The sequence below is a fragment of the Dermochelys coriacea genome, chromosome 1 (genome assembly GCF_009764565.3).
Source record: "Dermochelys coriacea isolate rDerCor1 chromosome 1, rDerCor1.pri.v4, whole genome shotgun sequence".
Lineage (NCBI taxonomy): Eukaryota > Metazoa > Chordata > Testudines > Dermochelyidae > Dermochelys > Dermochelys coriacea.
Genome location: NC_050068.2, coordinates 11,159,359 through 11,179,340, shown reverse-complemented (window position 1 = coordinate 11,179,340; position 19,982 = coordinate 11,159,359). Strand labels below are relative to the sequence as shown.

The 19,982-nt window shown below is 50.2% G+C and overlaps 1 protein-coding gene across 1 annotated transcript in view; it reads left to right on the top strand.

The window, feature by feature from the left end:
* The window catches only part of ARHGEF17 (Rho guanine nucleotide exchange factor 17), a 254,528-nt gene that overhangs the window by 159,912 nt on the left and 74,634 nt on the right, over positions 1-19,982 (top strand). Inside the window, 1 exon segment of the mRNA XM_043504045.1 lies at positions 12,299-12,376. Coding sequence (XP_043359980.1) covers positions 12,299-12,376 — 78 coding nt within the window.

Sequence of the window (19,982 nt, the reverse complement as noted above, 5' to 3'; positions counted from 1 at the left end):
CTGCATGGGCTACTTGTGTCAGCATGTCTTGACATCCCATGTAGAATTGCCTTTGCTTCTTCCCCTAATTTATCAATGTTGATAAATGCAAAATAATGCACACTGAAAAACATAATCCCAACCATACATAGAAAATGAAGATGTCTAAATTAGCTGTTACCACTCAAGAAACAGATCTTGGAGTCATTGTGAATAGTTCTCTGAAAACATCCACTCAATGTGCAGCGGCAGTCAAAAAAAGTAAAAGAATGTTGGAAATCATTAGAAAAGGGATAGATAATAAGACAGAAAATATCATATTGCATCTAGATAAATCCCATGCTATGCCCACATCTTGAATACTGCCTGCAGATGTGGTCGCCTTCATCTCAAAAAAGATGTACTGAAATTTTTAAAAAGTTCAGAAAAGTGCAACAAAAAGTATTAGGGGTCTGGATTGACTGAGATTAATAAGACCGGGACTTTTCAGCTTGGAAAAGAGATGGTTAAGGGGAGATATGATTGAGGTTTTTAAAATCATGACTGGTGTAGAGAAAGTAGATAAAGAAGTGTTGTTTACTACCTCTCATAACACAAGAACTAGGGGTCACCAAATAAAATTAATAGGCAGCAGGTTTAAAACAAATAAAAGCAAGTATTTCTTCACACAATGTACAGTGAACCTGAGAAGTCCTTACCAGAGGACGTTGTGAAGGCCAATACTATAACAGGGTTCAAAAAAGAACTAGATGAATTCATGGAGGATAGGTCCATCAATGGCTATTAGCCAGGATGGGCAGCGATGGTGTCCTTAGCCACTGTTTGCCAGAAGCTGGGAATGGGCGACAGGGGACGGATCACTTGACGATTACCTGTTCTGTTCATCCCCTCTAGGATACCTGCCATTGGCCACTGTTAGAAGACAGGTTTCAGAGTAGCAGCCGTGTTAATCTGTATCCGCAAAAAGAAAAGGAGTATTTGTGGCACCTTAGAGACTAACAAATGTATTTGAGCATAAGCTTTCATGAGCTGCAGCTCACTTCATCATGGCATGCATCTGATGAAGTGAGCTGTAGCTCACGAAAGCTTATGCTCAAATACATTTGTTAGTCTCTAAGGTGCCACAAGTCCTCCTTTTCTTTTCGTTAGAAGACAGGATACTGGGCTAGATGGACCTTTGGTCTGACCCAGTATGACCATTCTTATGTTCCCCTCTGAGCCATCCCGGGAGGGTGCCCACCTGAGATCTCTGTTTGCTGTCACTTTCTCCTGTGTACTTGAAATACTGGTGGTAGTAGCAGGAATCTGCAACGTTGATCACTGTTACTTGTCAGACCTTTTCCTTCTTGTCCTTCCCCCTGCTCTGGATCCCTGATCTGAGCATCTGCAGCATCGCCTGGGCTGCTCTGAGCCCCCACCCCCCCGTAAGCGCCGGAAGCCAGTGGCGTTCTCCGGGAGACAAGCATTGAGGTTTACCCTCCCTGCCCCCTGAGCAGAACAGCGGTTCTAATGGGACGAGTAGCAGAGAGTTGTGTGTCTGCTGGACATGTGGTCAGGTACCTGGGCACTGGGGAAGGGGGCATTAGAAATGCAGGTAGCTGAACAGACAGGCTTGGTGGATGGGTGAACAGACGTTCAGAATAATCCCATCCCCCCAGCCGTTTCCAGGAGCTGCCTTCCTGGAATCCGCAGCTTCCCCTTTGGGCTGCTGCTGATCTCCTGGGATTCTCCATATCTCCTGGGGAGGGTTGGTTCCTTTGGCCATCCCTGCAGGCCCCTTGCCATGGCGTCTCTCCCTACCTGAGTGCTTCATGGCAGCCCCGGGCACTCTCAGTGCATTGGCTGCAGCCTTGCGAGGCTGCTTTCCTCTGGTTTTCCTTTCTCTAGTTTTTTGGCTCTGAAGGAGACTGAGGTGCTGGTTCGAGATCCCTTGGTGACTAGGTGGCTGGGCTGAGCCTTCAAGGAGGCCGGCGTGTGTCTTCTGTGCCTGTGGCACCCAGTGGCAGAGAGAGACCCTCCTGGCCATGCAGGCATTGATGGCTCTGCATGTCCAGAGCAGAGATCTAAGACCAGTGGGCGATCTGAACTGAATAACATGGGGACATGGGGCCCAGCCCTGAGTGGGGGCTAGGGGGATACGGGGGCTGCAGGAGTAGCCGCTGGGGGCAGGCTGTCTCAGACGCTCCTCGGAGGCACAGTCCCTGCCTGGCTTCCCTGGTGCTCCAGAGGAATAGCGATTTGCTGCTAGCTTGTGCCCCCTCCCCCAGGTGGCAAATTGTGGGGGTAAAGCTGAGCCTGCATCCGGTCCCTGCCCACCTGCTCCCAAGGGAGTAGCGGGTGTGCAGCATTTATCGTTGATCCCAGGTTGGGGTATCCCACACAAGGGTGTCGGAGGGCAGGGGAGGGATTCTTCCTCCCCTGTGTGGGCATGCAACCCATCATAACAATCAGGCAAATTCTGAGCGCCTCACTGAGCCCTCACGCAGGCCAGGCTCCCAGTGAGCAGGGCGGGGGGTGAGCTGTCCGGACACAAGCGCAGGTGGTAGGCGAACAGCCTGCGGTGCCCGAGATCCTTGCTGCTCTGCCAGAGACCCGCAGAGCCGTGGGCTACTGCAGCTCGGGCTGCTTGTGTGGGTTGGAGAACAGCCGCGGGGCTGACTCAGGTGGCTGGCCTGGAGCAGCAACAGCACCTCTGAAAACGAACACTGAGATTAGTCCTTGGCATGTAATTAATCCAGTAATTACGTCAGATTAGCCCAGTGGTGTGTTTAGAAGCTTTTAATTGATAATTAAGGAGCGAGGCCCTTGAGCAGGCACTGGGCAGGAGTGGGAGCTGCGCCCTCCCACTGGAGAGAGCTCAGTCGGGGTTTGCCAAAGCTGCGAGAGGCACTCCATTGCTGATGTTCTGGAGCGTACCCTGCTGCGGGCCTGTAGGTTAGGCTACTTTCCAGCAAGGTAGGGAGAACTGGATTGGAATAAATGACTCATCAGGCAGGACTTTTCCCTTTGCGTGAGGACTGACTCCTGCCCAGAGGGGCATCAGGGGTCACTGTGCTGCAGAAGGTATTGTTTTCTCTGATGAATACAGACCATGTGGCCATGTTTGATCATTAAAGACCCCTGAACCTTTTGGGCAAGAGCAGAGGTCTGAGTTCTTTGTGTCTCAGCCGCCTTTCAGCTCTGTATATTTCCTCTGTCCGTGAAATGGACGCAACATTCTCGGGCCCGGATGAGTGCTTAAAATTAAGCTTCTGGTTAAGTGCTTTGCTGAGTTGGGACCATAAACAGTTGCTGCATTCCTCCCCAGAGGTGGCTGCATTAAAGTGATGGGCAAAGCCTAAGAAAAGAGGTGGGCTTTTTGCAGCATGCCCTGAAGATCAACAGATCTGGGTTATTTCAGATCCTGGTGGCAATGAATTCCAAATTCTCAGATCCCTCCTGGAAAACACCCTGCCAGAAGCTCCCTCTGTTAAATCAAGGGAGATCCAGCTCAGATGGCTCTGCAGATGCAGTGGGGCAGTAGTTGTGGCATAGCAGGGGGGAGTAGGTGACACAAAGAGGGGGATCTAAGTATAGGTGCCGACTCCGTGGGTTCTCTGGGGCTGGAGCACCCATGGGAAAAACTGGGGGCAATGACTCATGATGGGCCAAACTGGACTGAAGTTGAAGAAAGGAGGTGAAATGAAATGAACGAGAATTCGGGAGCGAATATCGGGGTGAACTAGGGATGGGTGGAATAGTCTCTCAAGGGAAGCAACAATCGTCCCATTGCTCAAATGGAGCTATGACAATTTACGCCAGCTGATTTGCCCCCATCGGACTTCAATTCTGATCTCACGCCAGTGTAAAGGTGGCATCCTTCAAGAAAGTCAGCAGAGTTGCACTGATGTGAAACTGGCATGACATGAGCATTGGTGTGTCAATTTCTTGCTGCAAAAGGATGACTAGAAGGAGCACAGAGGAAGTCTTTATCTGGAACAGTTGCCAGCAGAAAGCTGAGAGCTTCTGTGTGGAGCCGGGCTATTTAAAAGTTTCTGGTGGTTCTGGGTTTTGTTAATGTGCAAGTAGCAGGGCAATCAGGAGCCGAAAGAAGAAATAGGTTGCAAGTGCCGAGGGGCCATTTCCTCAAATTCAAACTTCCTATGTGGTTGTTTTACATGAATAATGGCTACGTTGCTGCTACTTCCTTTCTGCAGCCATTATCATGTGGTGCCTTCTCTGCCACTTGCCCATGTGTGGCTATCTCTGTTTGCTCCTAGCACCATTCACTATTCTAAGCTAAGGTGTACGCAGCACTGACTTGACAGCCTCGCTCCGACAAATTCGGTATAGCTGAGAAAAGGTCAGGCATGAGGCAAGCAGCATCTGAGATGGGATCAGTGTGGGCAGCCTTCACAAAGAAGGTCAGTATCATTATTTTACACATAGGGAAACTGAGGCACAGAGAGGTGGAGTGACTGGCCTAAGGTCCTCCAGCAGATTTGGGAATAGAACCCAGGTCTCCAGGAGACCCCGGCCAGTGTTCTGTCCACTAGGACATGCTGCCTCCCATGTAAGAGCCTCTAGGTGTTTCCTGAGTGTAAAGAATAGTACGACAAAGTCCTGAGGAGCTGGAGCGAGGGAGAGACGAGGGGGACCCCAAAGGAGAGTATGGGTTGGAGCGTAGGAATGTAGGCCTGGATGGGACCTCATGAGTTCAGTTCCCTGCTATCACAGGCATCCCCATCATATAATCCCATTCAGACACTTATCAAGTTCCATCTTACGTTAAGTGAGGTTTGTGGAGCAGTGGCTTTCCAGCTTTCGAAGGGAATAATCCTCTTTCCTGTATGACCTCTTCATCCCCTGGTGCTTGGCTGTCAAACTGTTCCGTTGTGCAGAACACCAAGAAGGGCGCCCCAGAGCACAGCTTGAGGGGCATCTCCACAGGGGAAGAGGCAGTGGGATTCGGTGAGAACCTGCATGTGGGGGAGAAGGATAGACACAAATCCCCAGACGACACCGAGACTGTAAGTCCGGGGGACCGAGTGGACAGCGAAGACGTCGGTGGGGATGGACGGGGGAGGGGAGGGGATGGGGCGGTACCGAGAATGCAGCCTGACTTCCGAGGTGTTGAGCATCTGCAGGTCCTGTTGACTTCAGTTGGGATTGGGGGCGCTCAGCGTTCCTGGAGCGGGATGGAGTGCTGCCGGAGCAGTCCAGAGCATCACTCCAGAGCCTGAAATACAGGCCAGAGCTCCAGCAGGGCTCCAGTGCTGTACCCAGTCCTTCTGCACCACTGCTCCTGGAGATCAGGCACTTGGCTCTGACTGGCCTTAGAGCCCAGGGAGGTTCTGAAGAGGGAAGGAGCCCTGGTTACTGAGAGATTTAACATATTGTTTCAAATGCTCCACCTGTGCTTGCAGGATATCCAAGACGGCCCTCACAGGCTTATGGGTAAAACCCCACCGCTGCGTCACGGAGACTTGCATTCTGGTCACCAAGCACGCTTAGGCCAGTCCTCTTGAAACCCCTATGCTAAATGTTTCATTAGCGGTAGCCTGAACTCTTACTGCAGAGGGACTGGCATCTGGTGGACAGGGCAGGTAGAAATCAGGACTCCTGGGTTTTATTCCCCGTTCTGCCACTAACCTAATGTGTAAACTAGAGCAGCCCGCTTAGGACCCAGCCCTGTTCACACTGAAGTCAGCATCACTGACTTGAATCAGAGTGTGACTGGATGCTTGGAGCAATCTGTGAAGTGGGTATAATAATCACATCCTCGCACAGAGGGCTGTAGTGAGGCTTAGTAAATCACTGAGCTAACGCGTGTGGATAAGAGGCACTAGAACAGAACCGCAGGCTGATATTGTTATTGCTGCTTTTCATCCTGGGGTATCCTGGACACACACATCCTGGATGTCCAGAAATCTACTCGCCCCTCTGCATCTGGACACTAGAAGACTCCACTCTTGGTAAAGATACACTTTTGACCCTGCATCTGCTCAGGCTGTAGTAAAGTCTAGGATGAGCCATTGCATTTACTTTTATACTGGCTTAAATCAGTGTCTCTTCTGGCAGGATGGTCCTGCTGTGGAGATGTCTGATAGAGCTTGTGCACCCCTGGGGGTTTGGAGGCTAGCTGACCTCCCTCTCTTTTATTCGATGGAGAGATCCCTCTACCCAGAGCATTAAGATGAACAGGGGGTGAGGGGGATAGCTACAGATGGATCCTAGTCACAGTGGAGCCCTGTCACAGAGAATTCCCCTCACTGGGCAGTATGTTTCTTGACCTCCTGGCTCTTGTTCCAACACGTATCAATGGTGCAAAACCCCCTGCCTAGAGAACAGTCCCTCGCCACTGCAGAATATTTTGATTTTTAATGGACACATCCGTAAGCCAAGCCGCCACCATCTGTTCCAGCCTCCGATTTAAGATTCCAAAATTCTTCCACATCATACAAAGAGAGAGAGCGGGGAATTAAAGAGGCCTTGCCAAGAATTTGTCTTGGGGCTAACTTGCCAGAGTTTGGGATGCAAGCTGAGCCAGTTTCTGACAGCAACCAGCCAGCTCTGTGGCATCGCAGCCTCCTGGCCCCCCATATGGTTAGGGATCCAGAGGGATGAGGATGAAGGGACGGGCGGGAGGGAATAGAAAAGGAGCTGGGGAAATAGCTGTGATTCCATCATCCCTATAAATGGGGGGAGCATCTGCTTTAAAGTTTGTGTAGCCTGGGGTTGTACTGTCTTTTCTGCTCCATGCCGGGGGTGTTCCAGGGCAGCTGCTAACAAGGGGAGCCATGCCATCACCACAGGGGCTCCATGCCGTAATCCTGATCTCCACTGGAGCCCCCGAGATCCATTGACTTTGGCAGCTAAACCTCCCTGCTCAGGGGATGCAAACTAATTCTCCAGCCCCCCACCCCTCCCATGGGGAATAAGGATGGATAGTTAACTTGTGCTTCTGCTGACTCATTGGCCTTGCAATAAATAGCAGGGCACAAATTGTTGTAGGGCCTACATAAATACCCAAACCTACTCCAATTGAAATCAGTGGCAGAATTTCTGTCATGAATAACAGGAGCAGGATTGGGCCCACTCACGTGGTTATTATTGTACTGTATCTTTAACGAGCAAGGGCAATGGGGGCTTGGCAGTGACACTACATGATGGCACCGAGCTGTTTCTTTCGGGTGCCTGCCCCTCATCATAGAGTACTACTAGACCATTTCCCTTCTCGTGCTGAGTATTCAGTGAATGTCACCGCTTGCAAAAAGGGGGGCCTGGAGAACAATATGCAGATCGAGGCCCACATCCAAAGCCCAAGGAAGCCCTGTGACATCCCCCACCCCGAAAGCCCCACTGCTTTGGCACACCCTGCCAGCAGAAGGTGACCTTCCAGGGAAGAAGAGCACCGAGTTCAGTCCGCCAAGGGCTGCCCAGAGGGACTGCCCAAGAGCAGTAGCAGTGCGGATTGGTTCTGCAGCAGGAGCCAATCAGGGCTCATCAGGCAAGATAAAAAGGGCTGGTCGTTTCTTCCAGAGGCCAATTCTGGGTGAAGCTGGAACAGGGGAGGAAGGATCTTAACCCAAGAAGCTTGGCCTGCGCCTATCTCTGACTGTACCTTTTGGTTAAGCCAGCAAAGGGCTGTTTTGTATTTGGGAATTTTGATTTAAGTATCAATTTACAGCTGTGAAATCAGGGCGCACTCACTTCATGAGACATTTTGTTGGCCCAGGCAAGCCTGTGACATACTATTAGGTGTCTACCCATTGATCAGGTCTTCATGGGTAATGTCAAAAAACCTAACTTCTCACCTGGTCTATATACATACCCTGAAATCACCTCCCTTCCGAGAAAAGGCTGAGAAAATCAGGACTCAGATCCCATGGGGATGAGTGCCGCTTAAGAACCTAAATACAGCAGAGCAGCTTTACACCATGCCCTAAAGGGTCAACAGACTTGGCCACCATTAGAGCAGGGAGGAGAACATCCTGCCTCCAGATAGTAAAAAGTGAAAGAATAATATATAACAAATACAAGAAAGGCAAAGTTGATAGTCATGAATATAAATCAGAAATTAGGCATTGTGGAAAATTGATAAGGGAAGCCAAGGAACACAAGAAGAAAACTAGGGCCAGCCGAGTTAAGGACAATAAGAAGGAGTTTTTTAAATATATTAGGAACAAAAAGAATCCTGACAATGGTGTTGGTCCATTGCTAGATGGAAATGCTAGAATTATCAATAATAATGCAGAAAAGGCAGAAGTGTTCAATAAATATTTCTGTTCTGTGTTTGGGGGAAAAACAAATGATATAGTCTCATCACAGGGTGATGATAACACTCTTTCTGTTCCATTAGTATCTCTGGAGGATATTAAACAGAAACTACTAAAATAAGTCATTTTTAAATCAGCAAGTCCAGAGAACTTGCATCCAAGAGTTTTAAAAGAGCTGGGGAGGCTCTCACTGGACCATTAATGTTGATTTTCAGTAAATCTTGAAGCACTAAGGAAATTCCATAACACTTGAAAAAAGCTAATGTTGTGCCAATTTTTAAAAAAGGTAAATGGAATGACTTGGGTAATTACTAGCCATCAGTCCCTGAAAAGATAATAAGTTAGCTGATTATAGGACTCGATTAAAAGAGGGTAATGTAATTAATGCTAGTCAACAAGGGTTTATGGAAAGCAGATCCTGTCACACTTGATTTTTTTTTTTGACGAGATGACAAATTCGATTGATAAAGGCAATAGTGTTGACGTAATATATTTAGACTTCTGTGGGGCATTCAACTTGGTATCACATGACATTTCAATTAAAAACTACAATGATATAAAATTAACATGGTGCACACATTAAATGGATTAAAAATTGGATATCTGATAGGTCTCAAAATGTAACTGTAAATGGGGAATCATCATCAAGCTGGTATATTCCCAGTGGAGTCCCACAGGGACTGGTTCTTGGCTCTATGCTATTTAACATTTTTATCAGTGACCTGAAAGGAAACTTGAAATCATCACTGATAAGTTTGCAGATGACCCAAAAAATGGGGGAGTGGTAAATTATGAAGAGAACGGGTCATTGATTCAGAGCGATCTGAATTGCGTGGTAAACTGGGCACAAGCAAAAAAAAAAAAAGTGTCTTAATACAGCTAAAGTGTATACATTTACGAACGAATAAATTAGGCCATTTTACAGGATGGGAGACTCTATCCTGGGAAGCAGTAACTCTGAGAGAGATTTTGGAGGCCGTGGAGAATAATCAACTAAACATGAGATCCAATGTGACGCTGTGGCCAAGAGAGCTAATGGGATCCTAGGATGCATAAACAGGAATCTTGAGTGGAAGATTATTTTATCTCTGTATTTGGTACTGGTGCGACCACGGCTGGAATCCTGTGTCCAGTTCTGATGCCCACAATGCAAGACGGATGTTGATAAATGGGAGACCGTTCGGAGAAGAGACCTGAGAATGATTAAAGGGTTAAAAAACCTGCATTATAGTGATAGAGCTCCTTGAGTCGATCTGTTCAGCTAACAAAGAGGCAGATCAAGGGTGACTTGATCACAGTCTATAAGTATCTATATAGGAAACAAATATTTGATAATGGGCTCTTTAGTCTAGCAGAGAGAGGTCTAACACGATCCAATGGCTGGAAGTTGAAGTTAGACAAATTCAGGCTGGAAATAAGGTGTACATTTTTGAAAGTGAGAGTAATTAACCATTGAACAGTTACCAAGGGTCGTGGTGGATTTTCCATCATTGACAGTATTTAAATGCAGACTGGATGTTTTTCTCTGAGCTCTGCTCTAGGAATTGTTTTGGGGCAGTTTCATGGCCTGTGTTACACAGGAGGTTGGACTACATGATCACAGTGGTCCCTTCTGGCCTTGGAATCAGCAAATATAATCATTATGATTGTATTTATTATAATTGATATTTTTAATCATTAGCTGTTATCTGTCAACAGTGTGTTCTGCGCTAAATGGGACCCAAATACAAACAGAGTTGTTTAGAAACTATGGGCCCAAAATGCATAATATCTAGGGTAGCACTTAGTACAGTGCAGTAGTAACAGATAAAACCAGATAAGATAAGATGATCTTGTAAGAGGGTTCAGAGCAGCAGCCGTGTTAGTCTGTATCCGCAAAAAGAACAGGAGTACTTGTGGAACCTTAGAGACTAACAAATTTATTTGAGCATAAGCTTTCATGAGCTACAGCTCACTTCATCGGATGCATAGAATGGAACATGTAGTAAGAAGATAGATAAATATATATATAGAGAGAGAAGGTGGAAGTTGCCATACAAACTAAGAGGCTAATTAATTAAAATCATCTAAGATCATATATATCTTCTTACTATATCTTCCATTCTATGCATCCGATGAAGTGGGCTGTAGCCCATGAAAGCTTATGCTCTAATAAATGTGTTAGTCTCTAAGGTGCCATGAGTACTCCTGTTCTTCTTGTAAGAAGGGAAGCTTAGGGACTGTCATTTGGGTTTCCTGGTCTCACTCTTCTCTCCTGTACTTCATTGCTGAAGTAGATAACGCATGCAGTGTGGGTCAGTGTGTGTGCATGGGGTGGGAGTGGGGGCACATCACAGAAGAAATGGCTTTTGGCATCTTGATCTGTCCACTAGAGTAGCAAGCAGGCGGTGCTTAAAGAGACGTGGTCTGATTTCTCGGACGTTTATTCCTTATATGTCTGACATCTGATGGAATTTCTTGGTTCCCTTTTCTCTTCTGTAACTCGTTACAGCACCTGTTTGTGATTTTATAGCTAGTTGGGTTGGTTACAATGCATGTAGGTTTTTAGGGGGAAACCAAGAAATGTAAAGGCTGAGTAAATATACCAGGAAGGGGCTGACAGCACCATTAAAAGTACAAAGTTTGGTCTATAAAACAACCTACTTGAGTAGGATTTTGCTTGAAGGAGAGGGAGAGTAGTTTAGTGTGAGAGCAAAGGAATCTGGACTCCTCCTGTTTCCTTTAGCTCTTGCATTGATTCACTATGCAACCTTGAGCGAGTTACTTTAACATGATGGTGATAAACATACCTACCTCCTGGGAGCATGGGAAGGATTGTCTACATGGGAAGTTTCTCTGGTTTATTTAACAAAAGATGTGAATTTAAATAGGTGCAAATCCAGGTGGACATTTTTACATCAGTGTAGTTTAAGCCAATTAGGAACAGGTTTGAGCTAAACCAATAGCTGCTCTTAAACTGAAATCAGAGCATTCACACAGAATCAACTAACCCAGTTTGATTAAACCATTGCAAATCTGTGTGTAGACAAAGCTTGAGAATTAATTAATTAACGAGTGTGAAACACTTTGAGATTCCAGGTGGAGGGGTGCTATAGAAGTGAAGCACAGACTCTCTGATTATTTCAGTTTAAACCAGGCTTATTTTGCTGTAGGTACGCCAATGGCAGCATTTCACACTGAAATGGCACCAGTGCACATGGCTGCACAAGGCGTCAGGCAGTGGAGGAACAAGAGCTGTGGAAGGAATATCAACCCCCATGCTTGGAGGAAGCTTTCCATGGGGCAGGGTATCCCATCATTGCCTGAGACAGAGCTTCTTCCACTGAAGCTGGTGCTAGTCATGGTCAGAGATGGGCCCCTGGCTAGAGGGACCCAGGTCTGATCCAGTCTGGCAGGCCCTGTGCTCCTGATCAAGCCCAGTAAGCATAGTCAGCAGCTGGAAGGGCGGAAGGGGCTGCAATTGCTTCTCTTCTGCATTTAAAGGGCCAGTGAGGAGACAAGCATGCAAGGAGAGGTTCCTGGGTAAAGGGGGAGCTTCCATGGAGACTAGGGGATTGTGGAAAAGACTGCTTGAAGGGGAGGGACATTTGCCAGCACCGGATTTCTCCGGGTGTCGCCTTGGGGCTTGAGGCAGCTGGGTCTTTGTGACAACACCATATTTCTGTCAGTAAGGGCTGAGCCAGTCTGTCTGTGTTCCGCGGCCTAGGTTGTGCTCCCAGATGAAGCCAAAAATGGTGGGGTTTGGTGCCATCCTCTCGCCTCTAAACCAAGCGTCCTGGGTGCATGTGATGTGCCAGAGGGCCTGGCCTTCTGTAGGTTCGGGGGCCTTGGAGTGCCCCCAGCCTGCTGACAATCAGGCCTTTGCTCTCTCGCCGTCTCTGACTGCAAGGCCGGGTACTGGAAAAGAATAATATGGAGGGAGTTCTCCTTGGCGGCTCCCAGGGGCTGGTTCGGCCGTGGCCCTCCGAGTTCCATGTTGCTTGCGGAACGGATGTGGCACGTGCGTAGCTCGGCCGTGGCCATCACCTGGGTTCTCACCGTCTCTCTTTCCTTCCCTGCAGGACATGCGGAAACATGTCACCATGACGCTCCTGGATACCGAGCAGTCCTACGTGGAGTCCCTCCGCACCCTGATGCAGGTATCGTGCTGCCGAGGCTCGTGCAGAATGCCCCAGGGGCGGGGAGGGGAGCCGGGGGTTGATGGCACAAGCCCATGGACTGCACGCAGAGATTGGAACCTGTATCCCACATGGGACATCGAGGCTGGGACACAAGACCCATTCCAAAAAACACAGCCCCTTAGTGATCAGTAGTAGTGGGGCTTTTATCTTATGCGGTTATACATCCACTAGAGCAGTGGTTCTTAACCTGGGGGTGCGAGATGCCGTTTCTGGAGACATGCCAGATTTTTTTAGAAGGTAAATCATCGAAAACACAAATGAAACACAGGCACTTAAGTACAACTGTTAGTTTCATCAAACCTATGTATTTATTAACATTATACATTTTTTAACGATTACGGTAATATACAAACAAAAAATATATCTAGGTTTAAAGAACTGACCTACTTCAATGATTTTTGATAAGGGGTGCGAGAACATATTTTGAGAACCAAAGGGGTGCAGGCTGCAGTAAAGGTTAAGAACCACTGCACTAGAGTGTAGTGCTGCACACAGACATGGCTCCGAAACCAGGGTAGTGAGTATGGGTACTGCCTTTCCCTTTGCAAAGGCTCCTGCTGTCTCATCTACCTCAAAAAAAGCTGGGCAGGCCTCTCTAGACCAGGGGTGGGCAAACGTTTTGGCCTGAGGGCCACATTGGGATTCCGAAACTGTATGGAGGGCTGGGTAGGGAAGGCTGTGCCTCCCCAAACAGCCTGGTCCCTGCCTCCTATCCGCCCCCTCCCACTTCCTGCCCCCTGACTGCCCCCCTCAGAACTCCCGACCTATCAAACCCTCCCTGCTCCTTGTCCCCTGACCGCCCCCTCCCGGGACCCCCCGCCTCTAACCGCCCCCCCGGGACCCCACCTCCTATCCAACCCCCCCCCGCCGCTCCCTGTCCCCTGACTGCCCCGACTCCTATCCACACCCCTATCCCCTGATAGGCCCCCCGGGACTCCCACGCCTGTCCAACCGCCCCCTGTTCCCTGTCCCCTGACTGCCCCCTGGAACCCCCTGCCCCTTATCCAACCCCCCCCCACTCCCCACCCCCTTACCATGCCGCTCAGAGCACCAGGACTGGCAGCTGCGCCGCCCAGCCGGAGCCAGCCATGCCGCCGTGCAGTCTAGAGCACCGGGGCAGGCCGGCGGTTCTTGCACCCGCACTGCCCGGCAGGAGCTCGCAGCCCCGCCGCCCAGAGTGCTGGCGGCACGGCGAGCTGAGGCTGCGGGGGAGGGGGGACAGCATGGGAGGGGCCACGGTGCAGACCCTGGTGCATTCATGTATGGCCTGGGAGAAATCTCTCACGTAGCCTGTGGTTGCCCTTCTCTCTGTTACAGAGAAAGGGACCTCTGGAGATTACCAGGATAAACCACCTCTGCTGGGGCCTGGATTCTCCCCAGGCTGCAGTGCAATATTAATGGCGACAAAGTTAATCAAGGAGCCTATGGAAAAGACGTCTCCAGAGCAGGGACGATCTTGCAGCAGCATGGAGATGGACTAGATGTTAGTGTCCAGATTGTGTTGGTCTAGAAGTGAGCTGCTTGAGAAGCTCAGCCGGCAACTGTTAGTGCTAAAAGGGACCCGCACAAGGAGCAAAAATTGGGCGTGTGCCCTTTTATTATTTTTAATCTTTGTTTCTAATAGAGTAGCACGTGGAGAATCGGGGTCTCATTGTGCTAGGTGCTGTACAAATATAGAGCAGGACAATTCCTGCCTCGAAGAGCTCAAACTAATCTAAGACAAGGGGCAGCAGCTGGCCTAACGGAGGCGGGAAAGGATGGTCCAGTGGTTGGGGTGCCTGCCTGGAACTTGAGTGTCCCAGGTTCAATCTCCAGCCCTGTCACAGGCATTCTGCGTGACCTTGGGCAAGTCACTTAGGCTCTGTCTACACTACAGACCTTACAGTGACACCACTGCAGCTGCGCCGCTGTAAGTCTCCCGTGTAGCCACTCTTTGCCGATGGGGGAGAGCTCTCCTGCCGGCATAATTAAACCACCCAAAACGATTGGCAGTAGCTATGTCGGTGGGAGAGCATCTCCCACCAACATAGGGCTGTCCACACCAGCGCTTTTGTCCAGAAAACTTATGTCAATCAGGGGTGTGTTTTTTCACACCCCCGACTGACAAAAGTTTTACCGACAAAAGTGCTAGTGTAGACAAGACTCCTGCCTCTCAGTTCCCCATCTATACAATGAGAAGAACAGCACTGGCCTACCTCAGAGGGGTGGAGTGAGAATAAATGGTAAGAAGTATGAGGCGCTCCTATACCACAGTGATGAGGGCTATATAAATAGATAGCCGAGATGAAGGATACTACATGAACAGCGTGTGTTAACGTAGTGCCAGGGGCTTTGCATCTCCAGCCCATACGTCCTCTCTCAGTCAATCAATAGGTGGACCCCTGAGGCCCTAGCTCCTTAGTGGGAGGCCAGCAAAAGTCCTTCAGTTCCCAGAGAAAAATGAAGCAGGCAAAGTTGACTTCTATGCAGCATCACCAAGAATACAGGGACTGGCAGGCATGAAAGGCTGCTCCTTGCAGAGTGGTTTTTCTGTTGCTTGTTCAGCTACATCTTTGATTTATTTCTTTGTGAAAGAAAACCCGTTGGTCTAATCCAAGCCAGAAAATCTCTGCTTTTCAGGGAATGGCCTTGGAGCCAGGGCGCACAGGAGCCAGGGGACAAAAAGCCCTGAGGCTTAGGAGAGAACAGCATGATACAGAACATGAGCTCTTGGGAGAGAGCGCTAATGCACAAACGCTTCCCCCCGGATATCTCATGATGCCCAGGGAGCATTCCTGCATTGTGTCGAGGGGAGGATCGGAGTTCAGAGAGGAACTGGCTTTGTGGGGATGATTAATGGGCCTAGGAACAGTTCCCATCACAGCTGCTCCAGCCCATCAGGCTATGACAAGGTGCTTTCTGTGGGGTCATGATGCTTAGAGCCACGTGGCTGAGGCCAGGCAGTTAAATTTAGTAGGAGCATTTATTTCTCTTTCTCTGCTGTGATTGCCAGGCTGGATATGGGTACCTAGCTTGAAACCAGGTGTGCGCTCTCGAAAGAGTTGTGTTCCCCCTTTGGATTTGTAGGGTGAAGTCCTGGCCCCATTGAAGTCAGTGGACGTTTTGCTCTTGATTGCAATGGAGCCAATATTTCACCGTTCGCAACCAGGAGAAAGTGCCTCTGCCAAGCTCTCGCACCTTTGACATAATGTTAAAAAAATGCACTAAAATAACATCCATACCGCATGTAGTCTCATTGTGGTCTTCCTCCCCCCAGCCCCCAGATGTTCATTGTATTTTCATATTGTCACTCATTAACACTGTGGTAAGCTTGTAAGTTCTTCAGGGCCAGGATGGGTATGTACATCACCTAGCACAATACGGTTTTGATCCCTGATTGTAACCATCATTACATGACTGACCAGAGAGATTGAATCAACCATCTCCTATAGGCCCACAGTCACACCATATCCTGTCCCATTGTGCCCCTTCCTGCTCAAATGCCCGGGCAAGTCGATGGGCCTTGCAACGTACTTGGAAGGTCTCCAGATTCAGGCTGCTTCAGACCAAGCACTGGTGTCATTTCACCACCTAACAAGCACTCGGCAGGGGCAGCCCTGCCTAGAGAGCCTGGCAGCAGATGGCAAAGCAACGGACCATGGTGGCAAGGGCCCCGTGCAAAAGAACCAGACTGCAACTTTCAGGCAAGATGCTGCTGCTATGAGATCATGCGACACCAGCTGGCAGTGCCCCTGCCCCCCGCTGTGAAATCTCATGCCAAATGATGGACATGTCCCTTCAGTCAAACTGTGCCGATGTCACCTTCATGACGACTTCTGGTTGGTTCCCCCAGCCAACCAGCACCATCTTGCTTTTATCCAATGGGCCTTCAGCTAGCTAGCTGACATCCACACCTCAAACACTGGGGAAGGTCACTGACAGCACAGGCTTGGTCAGATGAAGTACAGTCCATGCCTCCGAACAGCCCTCTAGACACACTGAACATGGGAGGTGCCTGGAGGAAAGCTCCACGCACAGGAGCAATCACTCTCTGGGAGCTCTCAGATTTGTGTAGTAAGAATGAACCCACTGGGGGGAACCCCATCTGCTCCCATTGCAGCTCACAGGGGAGCCAACACCTCGTGAAGGCAGCTGATAGCTCCCACAGTCTAAGCATGGATGCCCAATGTCTATCCCTCACCAGGAGTAGAGGTAGCAATTTTCACCCCTTAATCCTCCTTGCAAAGATCCTGGAAGGCTCAGTTAATGAATGTTTGAGAAGCTCTCTGAGATCATGGGTATTATCCTCATTGCATAAATGGGGGAATGAGAGGTTAAGTGATTTGGCCAAGGTCAAACAGCAAAACAGTGTCACAGCCAGGAATGAAACCCAGGAGGTCTGGCTGCCGGTCTCTTGCTTTAACCCCTAAACGCACTCCATTTCCTCCTGTGTGTCAACTCAAACCCAGTGACTGTGGCAAATGAGAGATGTTAGTCTGAGACCGTTTGGTTTTAAAGTCAGTGGAACTTATTTCTGGGCAAGGTCCTAAATGCAGATGAAAAGTGTGTTCTCTGGCTAAGGGCTTATATCCTGAAGCTCGTCCCAGAATGACTGAAAACAGCTTTATTCTAAACCCCTGAAAAAAGGGGGGAATTTCTCATGTTTCATGTCCCCTGTGCAGCATTAGAAGCCCCACTGCAGTCTAACTTTTAAATGAACTCTACATCGGTCCCATCTCCCTCTGAAGTGGAGAACTGTGCCAAAACTCTAAGATGTGTGAACTGCATGTCATCTAGTCATGTATACTAAGGGGAAATGTCACCGTGTCTGAGGCCAGCTGGCCGTTAAGTGAGTAGAAGCACCCAAGGTCATCCTCATTCCACTGGGCTCTTTGGAATGCTCTCCCGGAACTGGCCTCCCTAAATAGGATCCTGGCCTCAGCGTAGCAGTGAGCAGGACAGCTCAGGTCACCCCGGGCCTCTTGTTGCAACCCCCCGCTTTCAGTCGCAAGCCCCGACTTTCAGTCACTCATAACTTTCCAAAGACTTTAATCTCTGGGGCTGAAACATTCCAACTTGGGGATCAACACTGAGGCAAATGACCTGGAATAAGTGGGGAAAGACCTGTTTTCCAAAGTCCCAGATAAGAGATTTGCCCAAGATCATATAGCAGCTCTGTAGCAGGTCCACGTCTTTTGAGTCCTACTCCAGTTGCCCTAGTCATCTGGCTCAGCAGGGTCGCAGTTACCATTATATCTGGTAGTGAATTGTGTTTCCGTGGGAAGAGTAATTCCTGAACCCTTTCACTGGGGCTGATGCAGGATGTGGATTTTGCGGCTTGATCGCTTGAGCAATAAGGGCCCAGCTCTGTCCCCAGATACACAAGCATAACTTCCTCTGACGTCAGTGAGCATCACCCACACACATCCGAGAGCACTCAGGGGCTGCAGTGGTGGGAAAGAACCAACATAGAATCGCATGGAATAGAGGGCAGAATCCGCTCCAGGAGTCCTGATTGTGAAAGGCCCCTCAGCCCAGCCTCCTGCTTGGCACCTGCACTCTTATCATGCAAAAATACGCCCAGTACCTGGGCACGTAGGTGATGATTAAGCGGCACCAGTGCTCCCACGTAATTTTTGTGCCTGCCCTATTAAATAATGATTTTAACTCACTGGCCAAACTCTTGGCCCCCTGTTCTGCTTGTTTTGCACCACGCCAGCAGAATAAAGAGGACAGAAACAGGCTGGCATAGAACCAGCCTGACGGGCTGCTAGCCACCCTCCCACAGCACCTCTGGTAGGGAGTGGGGAGGAGGCATTGCTGTAGCCTAAGGTCCCTGTAAGCTGTGTGGCCACGTGGCTGCCCAGCAGCCTATTTAGCGCTGCACAAGCACTCAGTGAACCCGCCCGGAGTGGGGACCTGTCACAGCTGGGGGAGGGACACCCCTCCCCTCCCCCAGCCCCCAACCTACCACAGGAGGGGAGCCCCTCCCCGGTCCCAACTCAGCCTGTGGCCTGGACCTGTCGCAGCTGGGGCAAGGCAGCCAGATTGGGCCCAGCTGCAGCCCGGGCCAGCCTCAGGTGCGGCCAGGGTGGCGTGGCCCGGACCAGCCCCGGAGCAGCCCAGACCCAGCAGCGGCCCAACCCCGGAGCGGACCTCCCCTGGCCTGGACCTGCTGGGGCCAAGGGATGGACACCTATCCTGCAGCCCCAGCCCCAAAGCTCCCGTGGCGGGGAGAGGCGCCTCTCTCCTCCCAGCCCAGGTGCTGCTGCGGGGGGGAGAGAGCTGGGGGGAGCCCTCTCTCCCCGCCATAACCCTGGAGAACCCTCCTGTACCCCAAACCTCTCATCTCCGGCCCCACCCCAGAACCCGCACCCCAGCCAGAGCCTTCACACCCCTGCACCCCATGCCTCTGCCCCAGCCCTAAACCCCTCATCCCCGGCCCCACCCCAGATCCTGCACCCTCAGCTGGAGCTCTCACACCCCTGCACCCCAAACCTCTGCCTCAGCCCTAAACCCCTCATCCCCAGCCCCAGCCCAGATCCTGCACCCCCAGCTGGAACTCTCACACCCCTGCACCCCAAGCCTCTGCCCCAGCTCTGAGCCCCCTCCCACACTCAAACCCCTTGGCCCCACCCCCACCAGATGAATTTTGTTATGTGTACCAATATGAAGGTGGTGTTAAACACATCACCTCCATATTGGTGCTCACAACAAAATCCATTCCGTACATGGGTGGGAAATATTAGCTGCATAGCCTGCGTTACTCTGGCTATACCCAGCATCCAGTTGGCTCCCTGGGAACTGAGAGCAGCTGGAAAAGTCTCAGAGCCTCTCTAAACCCCCTGGAGCTGATGCAAAACTGCTCTTGGGATCGGGAAACCACAGTCAATCCCCCACTTTCCTGCAGCTAGAGGATGGAGGGATGGCTCTGTGGTTAGGGCTAAGTACCACCGAACTGTGCAGTCAGTGGGCTGCTGGCTCGGGCCAATGCAGCACAAACTGTTTTCCACAGTGCTGCTGTGATTTTGTGTCATATGAGTTTCCGCTCGGGGTGCCCTGCCTGCAACTTGGAGCTCACATACTGGGCCGCCCATCCCTTGGAGCTGCGTAATGAAACAAGATTGCCATTTCAGCAGCACCTGGGGACCATCATCCACCATGGAGAATAGGGAGTGGGCCCTTGGTTGGCTTGAAGGACAGGGTGGCTAATAAGCATTTAGAGTCCTTGAATTCACGCACCGAAGTTCTTGGAAATGTGCTTATTCATGTGTGCAGCCCGGCAAAGCACACCGCCCCCAGGAATGATGGTGCAGGAGATGGAACATGTAATGAAGGAGCAAGCTGTCCCCTCCCCCCACCCCGCACCTCTATTCCCACAAAGTGAATTTAAACAACTTCCGTTCCAGCGCTGCCGATGGCTGAGTTTTGAGGTGGTGGGAGTGGAAACAGCTGAGGAGTCCTCCAGCTTTTTGCATCTTTGGGGTTTGCAGGGCATGTCTGTCTGTCCAGCGAGCCATCGAGAGAGACAGGACGCCTCAGGATGCCTCGCTTCTATTCCTGACTGTCCCACTCACCGGCTGTG